The 18,483-nt window shown below is 33.5% G+C and overlaps 1 protein-coding gene across 3 annotated transcripts in view; it reads right to left on the bottom strand.

The window, feature by feature from the left end:
* Positions 1-17,294, bottom strand: part of LOC142615557 (thylakoid lumenal 29 kDa protein, chloroplastic) — a 31,698-nt gene extending 14,404 nt beyond the window's left edge. The window contains exons 1-11 of one of the 3 annotated variants that reach the window (XM_075788308.1): positions 17,019-17,294; positions 16,684-16,788; positions 15,573-15,657; positions 15,466-15,500; positions 15,267-15,332; positions 15,127-15,167; positions 14,506-14,636; positions 14,233-14,339; positions 13,276-13,413; positions 12,640-12,774; positions 12,144-12,420 (exon numbers count right to left, since the gene is read on the bottom strand). In XM_075788308.1, coding sequence (XP_075644423.1) covers positions 12,310-12,420; positions 12,640-12,774; positions 13,276-13,413; positions 14,233-14,339; positions 14,506-14,636; positions 15,127-15,167; positions 15,267-15,332; positions 15,466-15,500; positions 15,573-15,657; positions 16,684-16,788; positions 17,019-17,117 — 1,053 coding nt within the window. In that variant the 5' untranslated portion in view covers positions 17,118-17,294 and the 3' untranslated portion in view covers positions 12,144-12,309. Of the gene's footprint in view, positions 1-12,143; positions 12,421-12,639; positions 12,775-13,275; positions 13,414-14,232; positions 14,340-14,505; positions 14,637-15,126; positions 15,168-15,266; positions 15,333-15,465; positions 15,501-15,572; positions 15,658-16,683; positions 16,798-17,018 lie in introns of those variants that run through there. The other 2 variants (XM_075788297.1, XM_075788318.1) reach the window with 2 other exon arrangements.
* Between the last annotated feature and the right edge of the window lie 1,189 nt (positions 17,295-18,483).

The raw sequence follows: 18,483 nt of genomic DNA, 5'->3' as shown, positions 1-18,483 counted from the left end.
ATAGCTATCAGTTATCAATCAAGAATTTTGCACAAAATTTTCTGTTGATGTCCTCCTCAACTATTATGCAAGAAAATAATTGTTATAAAGAAGAGGTTAAGAATACTAAGGTGCTTCATGCTTACCTGTTAAAATGACTTACTGATTTGTATTTACTATTTAGATGTGATTTATTGTAGCATTTTTTTTGAACCTCAGCTTTGTAACTAATGGAACAAACTAGTTTTCAATTAAGAATTTTGGCGGAATACAGCATATTTTAACTAAAATGCCAAATGTATGGTTTTAAAAAATGATCTATGAAGAAATTTGTAATTACTAATTACCTCTTGGTCACATTTCTGCCCATTCACCACATTTTTCCCCCTATCGTGCATAGATGCATTTTAAGAAAGAGACTCGTGACTTTGGGTATTAACATTGTTTTTTTTAATGAAATTAAAATACTATTATGATTAAAACTTTTTTTTTTTGAGGGTGTATAATGATTAAAACTTAATTACCAAATGTTCTCAAAAAAATCATAACGACTTTCATTAATTATTTTAATTGTCTATTATAAAATATTGGCTTTGATAAAATAAAATAAAAAATAAAAAACTTTTCTTACACAATGCACTTTGGTACGTAACTTAAAAATAATTTTTGTTTTTTCATCTTTACTATTTATTTTATAGTTAAATTTCAATTATATATTTAGAGTATCTTTTATGGTTTATATCATAGTTACCATAACTGACCAGACTAAAAACCTGGTTCACCGATTCATTGTCTTAATCTATGATTCATTAGCTGAACTTGTAGATCCAATAATTAATTAATATTTTTTATATATAGTTATAAAAATAGTTAGAAGACAAAAAAGAAAAAGAAAAAGAAAAGTATCAAAGAAAAAAAAAAGGAATTTGATAATGAACTCTATAAATAAAGAAGTTATAATATAAGGTTAAAAAAAAATCACATGACATATATTAACAAAATATGATCCAAAAACACCCTCATCCAAACAGGCTCTAAATAACTACCACTCCTTTTTTATTAAAAAAAAAAAAAAAAACTTTGTGAATTTGAATACTATAGCTGAATGGATAGATATAGATGTTACTACTTCGAACCATAAGTCTTTGTTAATTAATCCGAATGAGATGGATTGCAAGCAACAGAGGCCTTCTCGGTTTGAGTAGATGTGGATGAGTGAACCGGGGTATGGAGCAACAATTAAAGCGGTATGGCAGCAGGCAGGGGCTGATCCAAGGGGTAAGAAAGTGATAAAAAAAAATTGACAACTGTGGGAAAAGATTGACCAAATGGAGCATGACAGGTTTCCAAAATGTGAGAAGAGAGCTGAAGCAAAAAAAGAAAAAAACTTGCCCAGGCCAAGAGACTAGCATGTAGTGGGGGGTCGGTGACTTTGATGAAAAAATTGGAGAAAGAGATAAACAAATTCCTTGATAAAGAAGAACAGATGTGGGGGCAGTAGGCAAAAGTGCAGTGGCTGAAAGATGGGGATAGGAATATGAGGTTTTTTCATAGTAAAGCTTCACAGAGAGGGAGGAAAAATTATATTAAGGGGTTGTATAATAATAATGGCCAATGGTGCACTAATCCTAGCCAAGTGGAGGACATTGTTCTAGAGTTTTATCAAGCTCTTTTCACTTCCCAAAGGCCGGATAACTTTGATGAGATTTTGGCACACATACCTCGGGTTGTAACAGCCGAGATGAACAATGATTTGTTGGCTGAATTTAAAGCAGATGAAGTAGAGACCGCCCTTAAGTAGATAGCCCCTTTGAAATCACCTGGACCAGATGTAATGTCACCCATTTTTTTACCAACATTACTGGTCCTTGGTGGGTAGCAATGTGGTTGATAATACTCTATATTTCCTAAATTCGATTAATCTCCCTGCATCTTTGTGTCATTCATTTATAACTTTGATCCCTAAAGTTAATAACTCTGAATATATTTCACAATATCGCCCTATTAGTCTTAGCAATGTATTGTATAGAAATTTTTCCAAAGTGTTGGCTAACAGGTTGAAGGAAGTTCTACCCCACTTAGTGTCGGAACAACAAAGTGCTTTTGTGAAGGATAGGTTGATTTCTAATAATATTATGGTGGCTTTTGAAACCCTCCATTATATAAATAACCATAGTTCGAGGGAGACGGGGTATATGGCACTTATATTAGACATGAGCAAGGCATATGATAGGGTGAAGTGGCTGTATATGAAGAAACTGATGAAGAAGATGGGTTTTGGAGACACTAGGATAAATATGATGATGCAATGTATTTCCAAAGCTATCTATTCTGTCTTAATTAATGGGGAGTCACATGGTCACATCACACAAGAGGGCTGCGCCAAGGAGATCCTTTGTCTCCATATTTATTCTTATTATGCATGGAAGGCTTCCATGGTTTATTGAGAAAAGCAGAAGAGAATGGAGAAATAAAGGGTGTCTCTATTTGTCGAAGTGCACCAAAACTAACACACTTATTTATTTATTTTTTTTGTTGTGCAGATGACAGCCTTATTTTTTGCAGGGCAAAAATAAATGAGTGTGAGAAGCTTTTGGAGATCTTAGCCACTTATGAATGAGCATTCGGGCAAAAAATAAATAAAGATAAAACAACTCCATGTTTTAGTAAGTCCACTCCCTAACAAGTGCAAGCTTCAATTCAAGAGGCCCATGGAGTACCTGTGGTTAAACAATACGAGAAGTACTTGGGATTACCAAGTTTCATAGGGCGAAAAAAGGACAGCTTTGACAATATCAAGCAAAGAGTGTGGAAAAAGCTTCAAGGATGGGAAGACAAACTCCTATCAAAAGCGGGGAGAGAAATACTAATTAAAGCAGTGGCTCAAGCACTACCCACATACACTATGTCATGTTTCAAACTACCGGTAACTCTTTTTTCATGACATTGAAGCTCTCATTCGAAGATTCTTTTGGGGGCAGTGAGGAGATAGTTTAAAGGTGCATTGGGTAAGGTGGGAAGAACTGTGTAAGCCAAAAGAACAAGGAGGGATGGGCTTCAAGGATTTGTCATGCTTCAATGATGTATTGCTCGTTAAACAAACTTGGCAACTCCTACATGATAAATCCACATTGTTTTTCTGGATTTTTAAAGTGAGTTTTTTCCTACATTGTTCGATCATGGAAGCCATTTGTCCAAGCTCGGCATCCTATGCATGGAAGAGCATTATAAAGGGAAGAGATGTGATTAAGCATGGAGCAGTTTAGAGAATTGGTGATGGGAAGTCAGTTCATATTTAGGAGAATAGGTGGCTGCCCCAAAAACATTCACCACTAGTTTTATCTCCACAGGTAGGCGGGCTGGCTGAAGCTAAAGTCAATAATTTGATAGATGGAGATAGAAGATGCTCGAGGACGAAATTAATCGATGAAACATTGCTGGAATTTGAGGCAGATATGGTGAAAAGCATACCCCTCTGCCTTACTGAGCAGCCCGATGAATTAATTTTGCCTCACAGTGCTAATGGTAAGTACACAGTCAAGACGGGCTATCGTTTTTTGCAGACAAAGTACTAGAATCAACAATCGATACAGTCCGAACCTCTGATGCTCGAGCCACTGTGGAAAGAGATATGGAACCTCAATGTACCAATCAAAGTGAAGAATTTAATTTGGCAACCTTCAAAAAACTCCCTCCCTACAAAGCAGAACTTAGTCAGAAGAAAAATTCTTAACGAGGACTATTGTGATCACTGTCAAACGCAACATGAAGACACCCTCGATGCCCTCTACCTCTGCCCGAAATTAAAGGAAATTTGGCTCTCAATACAAGCATGGAATCAACGCAGGCTACAGCAAACGATGAGTTTTGTTGATCTCATGAGAGGTATTATGGCGAAGAATAGGGACCCGAACTTGTTTGCTATGGTAGTGTGGGTTGTATGGAAGAGAAGGAATGACATGGGGGTGGGGAAAAGCTACGAAAATCTCCCAAACCTTGTGCAGTAAGCTCACAACAGGTTAAGGTATTATCATAACAAGCAGTTACAAGTAAAGGAATCCCAGTACCTTATACCAACCTACAGTTGAACCCTTACCCCAATACCCAATTGGACTTGTTTTGTAGTGAGAATCTCTCCTTTTAATGCACAGCTCCCAGTACATGACTAACCAATAGAGCGCAGATTCCAGTATGCCACTTGATCACCAACTTCAGAAGGATGTTAGCTACAAAGTTTTTCAGTTCATCACACGATGAAAATCACGAAATTGCTTAGTCACAAAACCCTACAGTGTACAAATACAGCAGCTTCTTCAAGATGAACTAGGGCAAACTAGGTTTTCGATCACAATTTGCATGAACAACACTTTACTTCATACTTGTGCAACTGTGCAACTTGTGACGGCTCTTAAAATAAATCTTTATATATGTTTAGTGTTGTGAGAAAAGAAGGCCCAAACATACATTCATGGATTGGAATGAAATCAGATATGAAAAATTGATTTTGATAAATCTTAAAAGACACCCTATCTATCGAGCAGCTGTCGAGCCATGAGCTAAAACAACTTTTTAAGCCTCGATAGATACTAGCTATCAAGCTTTAAAATCCAACACTTCTTCATTTGATTCTTGGACAGACTTGCATGGCTTTAACACTTAAACTTGAAACCTTATTTCTTGAAGCATTAAACGCATCTTAGATCTACCCAATTACAAGTAAAGTGCGTTTTGTTAAAGGATTAGTCAATTACATAAAATATTGACATATGTTCCTAACATTATTCACATATGTCCTAACAACAGCGAAGGGCAAGTGATGGTGTCCTTGGCGCAGCGAATCCCCTTGCCTAATACAACCATAGAAGTTAAGGCGCTGACAGCAAGGCATGCAATGGAGTTGGCTTTGGAAACTGGTCTCAATAAGGAGTTTTGGAGGGTGATTCACTGATCCTCATGAACGCTCTACAATCTAATTCGTATAACTTTTCACATTATGGTCACATTGTCAATGATATACATCACTTAGCCTCTTAATTCTCCATTGTTTCTTATTCTCATGTAACGAGGCATTGTTATAATGTAGCTCACTCACTTGCGAGACGAGCAATTTCTTTTTCTTCATTACAAGTTTGGATGGAAGATGTACCACTAGAGATTGCAAATGTACTTCAAGCTGATTTTCATTGCCATAGTTAATAAAAGTTTGTGAGGTAGATTCTCAAAAAAAAAAAAATAATAATAAAATAATGGATAGATTAGACTTGAGGGGAAAAAAAGTGAACATTTAAAAAAAAAAATAATCTTTATTGACTTAAAAGCTCTTATAAAGACATAATAAATTCTTTTAAAATTTGTCTTTTTTTCTATTATGATTAGTGTAACTACTAACTATCAAATTATTTTAAAAAAACTATTATTAATAAAAAAATATATTAAGAAAAAAAAAACTAAAAACTCTAGAGTTACGGAAAATTTCATATAAAAATAGCACTGTCCTTATTTCTCACCCTTGTGCATTTGACTGCTTTTTTAATTACATAGTAAAAATTTCAAAAACTTAATTTTGCTGTGTATCTCAATCAAATGTGCTGGAAATTCCGGCTGTTTAATTTATAAGGGCCTAGAGAACTTGGGTGTAAAAATAAGTTAATAAACTTTTATGGGCTTGGACGAAATAAGGCCCAATACCTCGCCCAATACTTTAGTTGGATTCTAATATAGATATCCAGAAATCATGTGATGGGGGTTGAGGCCGAATGACAAATTTTCTGTACCATGCTTGCGTTATACATTAGAGTTGGGCCTATCTATATTGTCTATTGCAATGTAATTTCTAGGGCTACTTAGGTTGCGGTTGGGAATTGCGTTTCTTGTGTTGCGTTTTTTGCGTTTTTTTTTTTTTTTTTTTTTAAGACAGCGCTTCTGATTCTGTTCATTGTCCATGAATAGTAATATTAGCTTATGAACAGTACCAAGCGCGTAAACAGTAACTTTATTATCATTTTTTTTATTGTTTTCAGTTTTTAGCAAAATAAGCGGTATTCAAACGGACACTTAAGCAGAAATGTACATGTTCAAGTTTAGATATGTTCATAGTAAAAGTGCGATAGACTAGAATTGTATGACTAATTGTATTTAGAGCTTTTATTATTATTGACGATAGAGTATTGTTCTTTCTTAAGTAGACCACCTCCTTGCCAAATTTAATTTGCAATTAAAAAAAAAGTAATATTTACTTGGAAATTATTAGATGCTCTCGGAGTCCGGTGATGTAGTACCATGTTATTGTATTCTAGAAATAACTAATAATTACTTAATTTGTACTATTTTTTATTATTTAAATTTCGTTGATTACAAGGGAGCTTTCCACCAATGGTGAAACTCTTTTTTCTTTTTCTTTTTTTCTTTTTTGGCCATATCAACCTTTTGTTTTGTAAAAGAACGGTATTAGGGATATTGGAAACTTTACTGCATAAACTTTATAAATTAAGATGACATCAGTCATTATAAAAATTATTCATATATTTATTTATTATGCTGTTGAAGTGACATAAATCATATTTATTATCATATTAATTTGTAAATATATGTTGTTATGTAAATATATGTTTCAGTAAAATTTGCAGTAGTTAGTCAATTTCAAGTAACTACTTTAATCTGTAATTCGATTCAGTGGTCTCGGCTAATTGCAGTAGTAAGGCTGTGGTGGCCGTGCTTGGGCAATCCATCTTCCAATTTTCTTTCTTCTGCTTCATATTTTTCAGTGTTTCTGCTGGTTTTCTCCCCAAGTTCCCATCTATATAAATAACAAAGTTTTTAATTTTTAAAAAACAAATTAATTTATGCTGTTTGTGACAAAAATTGTGCTTGTAAGTTACTGTACAAATAAAATTAGGACCCAAAATCCTACTCTTTCATGATAGAGAAGAAGTACCATAATGGTTTTGGGACCTCATGCACGGTATCCATTCGTTTAAACTTACACTGGATGGCAATAATAGATGCGGCTTAATTGTCATGCATTGCACGGTATCACTCTTTTTACGGCTAGGGTTAGCAAAGATATTTTGTCAAAATATATAACGTAGTCTGATTCTAGGAGTCTTTTGGGTAAATATTGCTAAAAGTGAAGTTTTTTGGGGTTATAGTCATTGTTCCAAGTTATTTGGGAAAATGAGGAGAGAGAGTGAATTTTGGCAACAGTGTTGCCGAAATTCGAAGAAAAGTATGAAAGAGAAAATCGAAACTGAGGAGAGAGAAATTTTGGAATTTCGGCAACAGTGTTGCCGAAATTCCTTATGCCTAGCCCTGCCCGCTTCACTGAGTGCCCATGCGCAAGTGCCCAAAAGGAAAAAATAAAAAAAGTTTGTGGCAATCCCATTGCTAAAAATGGAGGGTAAAGAAAAAAAAAAAGAATTATGGCAATGGGATTGTCGAAATAGGGGGGAAAGAAAAAAAAAAATTTTGTGGCAATGAGATTCTCGAAATAGGGGGGAAAGGAACAAAAAAAAAATTATGGCAATGAGATTGCCGAAATAGGGGGGAAAGAGAAAAAAAAAAGAAAAAAAGAAGAGAATTATGGCAATGGGATTGCCGAAATAGGGGGAAAAAAAAAAGAATTGTGGCCATGGTGTTGCCGAAATAGGGGAAAGAAAAAAAAATTGTGGCAATGCAATTGCCGAAAATGGGAAAAAATTAAAAAAAAAAAAGGAAAATCAATTGTGGCAATGGCATTGCCGGAAGGGTAAACGACAAACTCAAGTACACTGAGTGTTTGATTCTTGTCTTGTCCGTCTGTCTGAAACATATTTAAGTACTGTTTGATTCTTATTCAAAGTACATAGATTCTAAAACATACATGAAAGAAAGTTATAAAAGAGAAAAAATGATTGATGTGTACCGTAAATAAAAAATAAAATAAAAATTGAGATTTTTGTAGAGATTCTTTGCAGTGGCATTGCCGAAATAAAAGGAAAAAAAAAAAAAAAAAACGTACACAACATTTTTATTTTTACAATAAATTATAGGTGGTTAGTTGTTGTTGGTTCAAATTTAAACCTAACGCTAAGATACTTTTTTGCCCTAACAATAACAACTAGTAACAACCTGACACTTATAATTTGTTTTGAAGATATTCACCTCTTCCTCTCATTCTTATTTTCTGCCTAAAATGATTTCATTCGTCCTTCCCAATAAAACCATATCACGCCTAAAATTTGGTTTCAGAGATTCTTTTTACTTTTTATCCCTCCTCCCTGTAACAAGTCTCCTCATCTTTTTGGCTTTTTGTTTTTTTATGAATTGTGTTGTGACAAGTCTCCTCATCTTTTTGGCTTTTTGTTTTTTTATGAATTGTGTTGTGACAAGTCTCCTCATCTTTTTGGCTTTTTGTTTTTTTATGAACTGTGTTGTATTTGGTAAATTTTTATTAGTACAATTTAAAGTACATAGATATTCTTATTCAGATTCTTATCCATGCATGGGAGAAATTTATGGAAGAAAAAATGAATGATGTGCACGGTGTAAACAACAAAAAAACAAAAAAACTAAGGATTTTGCAGAGATTCTTTGCATGCAGAGATTTATAAATGATTGATTTGCACTGTAAACAAAAAAAAAGAAAGACACTTTGAGATTTTTTGCAGAGATGGTCCTTGTTATATTTGGTCAATTTCTATTAGTACAGTTTAAAATCTAAGAATTTAACTTATACGAAACTTGTATCTTATTTAAACAGCACCAATATTACTTTAGTTTTCACGTTTCTTATTTTCCACTCTTTTCCCCATAAAAATTATACCAGCTTTCTTCTTCACTTTTATTCCCCTCATAATTCTATCAAGGATTTTCAATTTCCTTTTTAGGCTTCCCCAAATCACCCCTCTAGCAATTCTTATTAGCTATCGAACACCCATCTAGTTAAGCAATCACATTATCGCATAAAATATTGATTCTAATTTCCCCTAAGCCATTTCCTTACTCCTCAAACCAATATGGAGACCCATGTTCATGGATCATTTGCAATTTATTCATGAAAATCCATGTTCGTTGTTGAACTTGCATATCATAGCTCATGCGCACAACCATTAGATGATCAGTCATTTGAAGCACAATAGATGTATGTATACTTCTCAGATAAGTGAAGCAGTAATTTGTATGAGATCAATGTTTCGGATCTTCTATCTATTTGGTCTCCAACAAAAGAAACCCAAGGAGTTAAAACTAGTGATTAAAGACTACTCTCCCCTATCCTTCGACTTAAAACTGGACTAACTGGCGAGATATACCCCAAAGGTATGTCTTGTGTTCATTTGAGGTCTCATTTGTATTTAATTCAATCTTGATGACCCACCCTGAGAAGTCTATTCTTTTGATTTTCCCATGTTCAACAAATTTAGACTTTTACATGAACAATTTGAAGAACTTCTGAGGCAGGCTAATCCGATGAAGTGCGGAAAACCTGAAACCCAGGCATTTGTGATTGATGACATGATTTATGTGCTTTGAAGCATTGTTAAGAACTAGGATGTCAAAAGGTCTACATTATTTGAAGTTTGCAATGTCATATGGGATATATGGAGTGTCTTAAAAATCCTTCTATTGGCAATGTGGAAACTAGATGAGTAGGACATGTTGTTGTGGGAAGGAAGGCTGTTTTTGTAGCTTTGGAGCTGGGAAGAAAACGAATCTATCGTTTTGATCTTGACACAGTTTAATGGAATAACAGAGTTAGTTACCTTAACTATATTGATAGTCACTACTCTAGCAATACTAATTGGTTCTTGAACAAGAGTGAGTTCGTAAATGATATTCTCTATGGATGTTGCCACCTTACAGTAGGGGCAATAACTCCTCTGCCATTAGTGGAGGTAGAGGTAAAGGTAGAGGTAGAAGAGGAAGAGAAGGTTCAGCCGATAGAAAGATTTCTTGATAATCACATCTTTCATGAGATCTTAGGTAGAATGAAGGTGAGGTTGGAATAGAGTCTCTGTTTAAGATTCCTATTCAGTTTTAATCCAACCAATGCTTACTTCACTTTGCCCTATCTTTTGAATGTGGAGATTGGTGACTTGATATTTGAAATTTCAGTATTTTATTCCTATATAGCTATTGGTTTTCTATATTTACCATTAAAGAATGATTGGATTGATGTGGATAGATACATGTATAAAGGTAGCTATCTTAATTAAGATGTGGCAATCAAAGTTCTTAAGGATGAAGTTGGAATTTGCTTAAAAAGCCATTTTTTATGTGGTTTTTTAATTACAGATTTTCATATTGGTTATTGTATAAAGGCTATTAGTAGAAAAGAAAAAAAAAATAGAATCATTGCAATAGTTGATATAAGGTACTACAATAAAATTTTAGGTAATAGGTTTGTGCAACACAAACTTTTGTTGCAATAAATTCTAAATATTTTATTGATAATTTTGATGCAATAATACATATATTTTTGCAATAAACAATTTGCTATTTAGAATATGTTGTAGGTATAGGCTATTATTTCATGAATTTTATTACAATAAATTGCAAAAAATGAACCAAAATAAGTCGGATTAAATCATTGCAATAATATTTTCACTGTAATAGATAATTATTTCATTTTGTCATTGTAATAGATTATGAAATAAATTATACCAAGTTATTGTAATGATATAGTCATTACAGTTCCATGTTTGTCATTACAATAGATTGTAAAAGAATTAACATCAAATTTTTACAATGATAACTTCGTTGCAATAAGCTAATAGTTCGAAATTTTCATTACAATAGATTGCAAAAATAATTGGTATCAATTTATTGCAAGTTTCTTTTTTCATTTTAAATTATTGCAATAATTTTTCCTAATATATTAAAGCTTCTATTCCAACTGAAAATTATAAATTATTGCAAGTTATTATTGTTGATGCAATCATTTAAAACATTTAAGTTACAATTGCAACAATTTTAACTTGTAGATGCGATATTTTGTCTAATACTACTATACATGTATCTTATGTTCTTTGATAGATCCAACCATGTGGCCTTAGAAGGTAATTATACATAAGGAAGTGCATTGGCTAATCTACATATTTGAATTTAAATTCGGGAACTTATGGTGAACTTATGGCCTGGGAAGCATGGGTCCAGCAATTTGGTTGGACATTAGGGGACGCAACTGCAGGCGCGTCCCAAATGATTATTATTATTATTTTTAATCCTATGACTCATCTCATTCTTAGCCCACTTCTTCCTTTTTTTTTTCTTCTTCTTCCTCTTTTTCCCTCTCTCTAAAATGGGCTACTGCTGGTTATATACGACACAGATTTCACTTTCAAATTTTCATTGCTTGTTGAGATATGTAAGAATATGTAATTGTCTATTCAGACAAGGAATACCATAAAGAAGGAGGCTTGATTATGAACACTTGCCTTTTAAACTGGTGATTCACATTTTGCATGGTGTAATAGCCCTAGAATTTTACCTTCCTAAGATAAAACCATTTTGATTATGAACCTCCATCTTTTAAAAACTGTTCAACATATTTTTTACCAAACAGAAATTAGCAAACCAGTTGGAGCTCTAATTTTCTTAATGTCATATGTAAGACTTTGAACAGACAAAAGATGCTTATACTATCCATTCAATGATGATTACTATTTAGAATTCACCATCAGACAAATATACGTATGCATTCCTTTTTTGTGTAAGAGAAATTGATCCAAGTCCCCTGTTCAACTTCAATTATGAAGTATGAACATATAGTGGCTGTTCATGTCTATACTGTGTTTTTTGGTTTACACCAGCTTGTTTCAATAAAAAATATCTCTTGATTATAAAAAATAATAAATAAAAAGGAAAAAAGAACTTTGTTATGCCATCCTTTTTCCCTGCTTTTGTTTATTGAAAATGGCACGTTTGGATTGAACAATTGATTCACTGCTTTTTTTTACTTGTATAAAATACCTCATTATAAAGAGTCCGTTTGGATAGAACTTATTGCTGAAAACTGAAAACTAAAAACACTGTAGCAAAATAATTTTTTAATGTATAAAAAAACACTGTTCACTCTTTTTTTTTAACTGTTTATATGCCTTGGTGCACTGTTCATGTCCCATGAACAGTGCACCAAGCGCTGGTCTTTAAAAAAAAAAAAAAAAAAAACGCAAACGCAAGGCAAAACGGGGATCCAAACGGGCAAAAAGTTTCATTAATCTCAAAAACAACCATCCTGCAAAAGGGTCACCTTAAAATCTGAAAGCTAGCAAATGTTTCAGGATTAAATTGTTCTAAGAAATAAGTCCCCTCCTTACAGTGCTGCTGCTGCTTGGCAAAGGATATTTACTTCCTCTATAATTTGAGTTTGCTCAAATCAACTCTTTGAACAGGATATGAATATGCCTCGTAGTTGATTTGCTGACCCAAGCTACTTAATTTTGTGAGAGTGGTGATCAGATCAACCTGAAAGAGAAACCATTTGCATTCATGGGAAGTAAGAAGTTACATCAATCTTGCTCAATTTCAAACAAAAAGCTCACAGATCTATTTTGGCAATGTCACTATCAATATGGTGTAAAATGTTTTGATTTTTCTTCCAATCAGGATAACTAAATTAACAGCATAAAGTTAAGTCCTTTATATTGCCCTTTTGGTAAGGCGTGTTAAGAAAATGTTACTAACCTCATAATCTGTCTCAGATACTGTTTCTCGACTACGTTGATATTTCTGAACCCACGGAGAAACATCTGGATCAGTGGCCAATAATGCCTCAGTGGCAGCCTGATCTGGACCCAAGAATGCAGACATCACAGCTAGCTAGACAGACAAAAAAAGAGACATCAGTGAATACTAATGACTATCTAATGGAACAGGCTTACTCAAGGTTGCTTTAGCTTGAATAAAAAGATACCCCAAATTTTATTTTTGTTATATGTTTCATTTTCAGCCCTTGACTGCGCTTGCCATTTGATTTGTTTATTAAAAGGAAAGGTTATATTAATGTCATTTGTATTAAAAAGAAAGTACAATGCATCCAAAATATGAGTCTTAACATGGAACGAACAACAATTCATTCCATAGAAGATGAAAATCCCTACAAGTAGTAGTAGTAGGTTTGGGTTCCAACATAGCTTACACCATGAAATCAGCAAAGAATCTTACTCTCAATTTGAAATACATTTGGCTGTCGTTGCATTTTTGAGATGCTATGTTTTGGGTCACAAGTAATAACTAATAAGTACAAATAATTATTTGGTAAAGAAATTAAAACCTGAAATACAATTGCAACAACAAAAAGTAGTATAGTTGAAAAAATACCTGGCGAGGACCAAAGCCAATAGCTACAAACTTGTCTTTCATTTCCTTCACATTTGCGTTCTCCCATAGGGGAACCCTCCCTTCCGGATCTGGTTCTTGGGTGTCTGTCCTTCCAAATTGCTTGTCAAACAAGCCCCACTATACCCAATAACATTTGTATAATAGCATCAAATACAGGTCCAAAATTTTCTACTAAATGTCCAATTTGTCAATTATAATTGAGCCATGATGATTGCTTTTACCTAACCAATTAAATCAATTACAACCAAGAACAAACATTTCAGAAAAAATTTAAGATATTGAAAGAGTAGGAGAAATTCCAACAAACCCATTACCGCTTAGGGTTGAGAGAGAGAGAGAGAGAGAGAGAGAGAGAGAGGCAGTAATTTAGCTTGATGTGTAATAATATGGAAAGTCAATCAGTGAACAAAGCCTTGGCTTGCATCCTAGCTGTGCAGGCTTCTTAGTTATACTGAACAGACACTAAAAAATTGAACATTCTTTCATTCTACTTAATAAGTGCAAGTCAGATTGTGTCTTCCATCTTGACAAAATCAGAGTGATTTAAAAAGTATTGCTATTACATACTTACTGAAATAGAAACTTATAAGTCCATAAACCAAAAAGAAAACACAGTGTTTCAAATTTACAAAAATTTAAAAAGTAAACAGATTTTCAAGAGTGTCACCACAGCTTTTTTTTTCTTTTTTCTTTTTTTGGCTGGAATATTACCCACTTCATAAGGCTGAAATTAGGCCATGAATGCATAGTATCTGGTTAAAGCTTTAAAAATGTCGTTAGTAATTATTTGAGGACTTCAATCTGATGTTGAGGGTATCCGGAAAAAGAAACTGAATTTCAAGAGTGTCACCAGAGCTTTGAGCAATATGTAGTGCACGATGTTATGGATGACATTGAGTACACCAGCAATGACACAGCAAGAATTGAGAAGCAGACCTGTCCATTTGAACCATATGCAGTGTATAACAATCTCCCTTTCTCCTCATTCCCACCACATTTACGAATGGCAGAAGCTAGAAATTTGGACTTGAGGACACCTTGTGCTACATCAAAGGAAGGTATCTGAGTCAGGAGCATCCACACACTTATACACACAGACTGCATTCTTCATATTAGCTCATGCTAGACACAGTACACCTGATACATGGTATGTTGATCTTTACATCTATGGTTCATAGTTCAAACTTGTAGATATTTAGAATGTAGAACCTGCATATTGGATGAGATCTGCATAGGAAATGGGTCCACCCTTGGAATATGAGTCTATCTCTTTCTTTGCTTCCTCTAACAAATTTAAAGCAGCAGAAAGCCCCTTGTTTTCAGGCCTACTTAACTCTGAACTTCAGGCAAGAAAAAAGAGGAGAAGAAAATTAATATAATTTTTCAAGAAGCTAAACAAATAACACTTTAAAGTGAATAGAAGGAAAATTTAGAATGGTAAAGCCATAAAGATAAAAAATATCCAAAAGTTTTTAAAATGTCCTTTAACAACTTATATCCACCTTTTAAAAATAAAATAAGACTTTCCATCCACATCACATCTCAACTCTAAGAGGCCACAGAAATGACGAGAGTTAGCAGTAAAAAACAGTGTATATTTTCAGCTAACAGGTAGGTTTCAAGAGACCGTATATTTCCAACTCTTCGGTAGAAATCATACTTACACTGGTTTAAGCTTGCATATAGGAAATATTCACACCATATTTTACTTATACTAGTTTAAGCTTTCATATAGCAAGTATCCACACCGCATTTTACTTTAAGATTACAGGAGACAGAAGTCTACAGGTTTATACTCTGACATAAAATAGATAGTGCAGTAACTTGTACCTGAAGCGTATGGATCCATTTGCACCCCCAGATTTTGTAGCCTACAAATTTATCAGAATTACATCAGTACTGTCCTTTCCTCTCTTACTTTTAAAGGACTTATCTAGCATCCATGTAAAGAACTAAGGATTTTGTCTGACCTTATCATAAGTCATTGCATCATTCAGTGCCAAAGTTAATAAGGATGGAAGAAGCTCTACATTTCCCTGATACAACAACAGAAATAACAAGTGATAAAATTCTAAAATGGTATTATGACAGCGTCATCTTCAATCTATAAATACATTCTAATTTTAAAGTATACCTAAATAAACATAACTACATCTTAGCAGTGCTTACATTTATAGCCGTAAAAAGTGTCCCCTTGAGACTTGCTGTAAAGAAGGAGATGTGAACATGGATCAGTAGCTCATTTCAGCATGAAAAGTAGTATTTGATGAACTCACAAAGAAATTCAGAACGCTGTCTCCGTTGTATCAAATCAGCAGCACTAGCTTTTTCAACAAACAACCCTGAGCTTGCCATTAGTTCCTAAAAGGAAATCACTACCATCAGAAGCTCATCACAACATAATTCTAGGTCAAAGGATTGTATATCTACTTAAGTATATGTTTTTTTGTTTGTGCAAATACATGATTCAACCAAGAGAAGAGTATTCAGATAGTTGAAAGCTATTAGAATTACCATTGTTTTGGATAATGTCATTTTTTTTCAACTGCAATTCATTGAAGGGATAAGGATTTATTGAATTGAGTGAAATTTCTAAAATATTATAGAAAAAGTTTCATTCTTGTTGTTAGAATTTAATAAATTAGCTGTGAAAGTAAGTGGCCTCAAGCCGGGTTTATGGAATAATTTACCAGAGTTTGTTGGCTTAGCACAACTAAACATCCTGTGAACCTGCCAAGAGCCTTGTGTCTTACTGAAAATGTCCAGTTCTCTCTATTTGGAGAACTCCGGTTCGAATCCCCCCTCCCCCATGTGAAAATTAAAAAATCTTGTAAAGCCACTAGTAACACCGCATCTCTTTAACATTTGAAAATGGTCAATTTAACCATTTTAGCAAGGTGGCATACTTCATACAATCCACAATTTTTATTTTTTATGATGAATAACCTCTTCAAATCAAGGCCACTTTATATACCCACCCTTGCTGAGTAAACCCCAAATACACAAACTTGCCCATAAAAACCATATATCGGGTAATCCCGAGACTCAAACTGGAGACCTCATGGGGGTTTCCCATGAGGCCAACCAATTGAACTAACCCGTGCAGGCTGCAATCCACAAGCATGTAAGCATCACAGATAATTTTCAATCTTTTAATGCTCTCTTCTTATGTTAAGCTAATATTTAATGAAAGATGAAAACTTTCACATAATCAGTAATTGGGTACAATAAATGCAAAAGGCTTATATTTTTTTAGTGTTACTTGAAATGAGTAATCGAATAGACTGCTATGTTCATTCAATTACTACTATTTCAAAAACCAGAGCCAAAAAAGTGAAATTGGTAAAGACAGAATTTAAGATTCAAGTACAAAAGCAATGCTCTCACCATGCCAATGGTAACACCAGCACATTTAAGAACGTCCCTTCGACAAAACCGATCCTCATCCTCAGCAGTAGCATCAATTTCCATTTTATTACAACGAATTGTAACCTGATATTTCTTTACAATTAAGGTAAGCAAGCACAATTGTAGTATTAAACAATTTGACACGCACACACACACTTGACATAGCTATGTAACAACAATATATGATATAACTGTAACCCATTCCTCATATAAATGCAAATGATGGAATAATAAACTCAAACACACTAAAAAACAATGTGGTAAGTACTTTCTTTTTTCAAACAATCACTTTCAGATAGGCATGGAAAACTCACTGCATAAGATGGGTATCTGTTGGTTGTAGTTGTGGTGAGAGATGGAACAGGAACAAGTGGAAGCAAAGGAGGGATAGTTGAGAGAAATGAGACCCCCATTTTGCCTTTATTTCTAATCTGATCTTCTGAGACAATTCTAGCTTCTAGGGACAGTTTTATGATATACGTGAATGGGTTTTTGGTTAGTTAAGGTTAGTTTGTGTGGAGAGCGCAAGCGAGTTCGTGATATGCGTTATCCTATCCTTGTTGTCCGACTTAGCTGTCAATATCTATGTAGGATCACGAAATTTCTTCTCATTTTCTCTTTATGACATCGCGGTAGAGACTAAAACTTTACCTGTGAAATGGTGTTTTATAGCTATTAAGTTATAAATTACGAACTCTGAATTTTATGGAGTTTTTATAAGGCTCGTCTGGAGTTCATAAAGAAAGAAAATGGAATGGAATAAAATAATCATAAGAGAATGAAATAGAATGGAATGTATTTAAGCAAGGGAAATGAATGGAAAGGAATAAAATGAGATGGAATTAAGTAACTTTGATTAGATGTTTTAAAATAAATGAATGGAAATGAATGAAATTGAATACAATGTAACTAATCTTATTTGGGAGCAACATGAAGGGGAATGGAATGGAATCATTTTATGACAATATTATTATTAGATCCCTATTTTAAAATAAAGGGTTGAATATATAGGGGTATTTTAAAAGTTTTAGTAAAAATTCACTAAATCTAATTACATTTCCTCCTATTCCTCCCAATTTCGAGGAATGAAAATTTAAGGTTTTAAGGGAATATAGAGGAATGAGTGTTCCCTCCTATCCATTCTATTCCCTCACACTTAAACTCCCAAATAAGTCCATTCCCTCTATTAAAACTCTCAAATAAGAAAATGAAAAAATATTTTAAAATTATTCTTTTCATAAAAGTTCCAATTTTCAGTATTTGCTTGTAAAGCTTTTTTTAGCTTTGAAAACTCACACGTTAAATTCTGCTTAATGCAGATTTTGAGTATTATTTTTAAAAACATCAATTTGTCTAGGTACAATTGTATTTTTATCCACATTTATGACTGACCCGTTTTTCACCCAGAAATAATTTGGCTGCAAACTCCAACGACCTCCATGAATAACCAACAATGAACAATCTAAAATCTATATGTTACATCTGTTCCTTTGAATGGAGGTGTACATTTTTTTTTTTTTTTAACATTCTTTGAATATGTTCAAATTAGTCAACCAACTAACTATAGTATATTTTAAAAGTATTTTTAATAACATCCTCTTTGTTTATATAAAACAATATTATAATTATATATTTTTAATATTTAATATTATAATTATATATTTTTAATTTTTTATCAATTTTTTGAATCGTCATATAAGTTGGGGAAAAAATGCAAAAACCTTTCAGGAGGCAGGACGGTAGACCCACCCTAATCTAATCCTAATTTTCCCTTTCAAT

This window comes from Castanea sativa, chromosome 1 (genome assembly GCF_040712315.1).
Source record: "Castanea sativa cultivar Marrone di Chiusa Pesio chromosome 1, ASM4071231v1".
In the NCBI taxonomy this organism is placed as follows: Eukaryota; Viridiplantae; Streptophyta; class Magnoliopsida; order Fagales; family Fagaceae; genus Castanea; species Castanea sativa.
The sequence above is the reverse complement of the archived record's forward strand: the minus strand, read 5'-3'. Positions and strand labels throughout refer to the sequence as shown.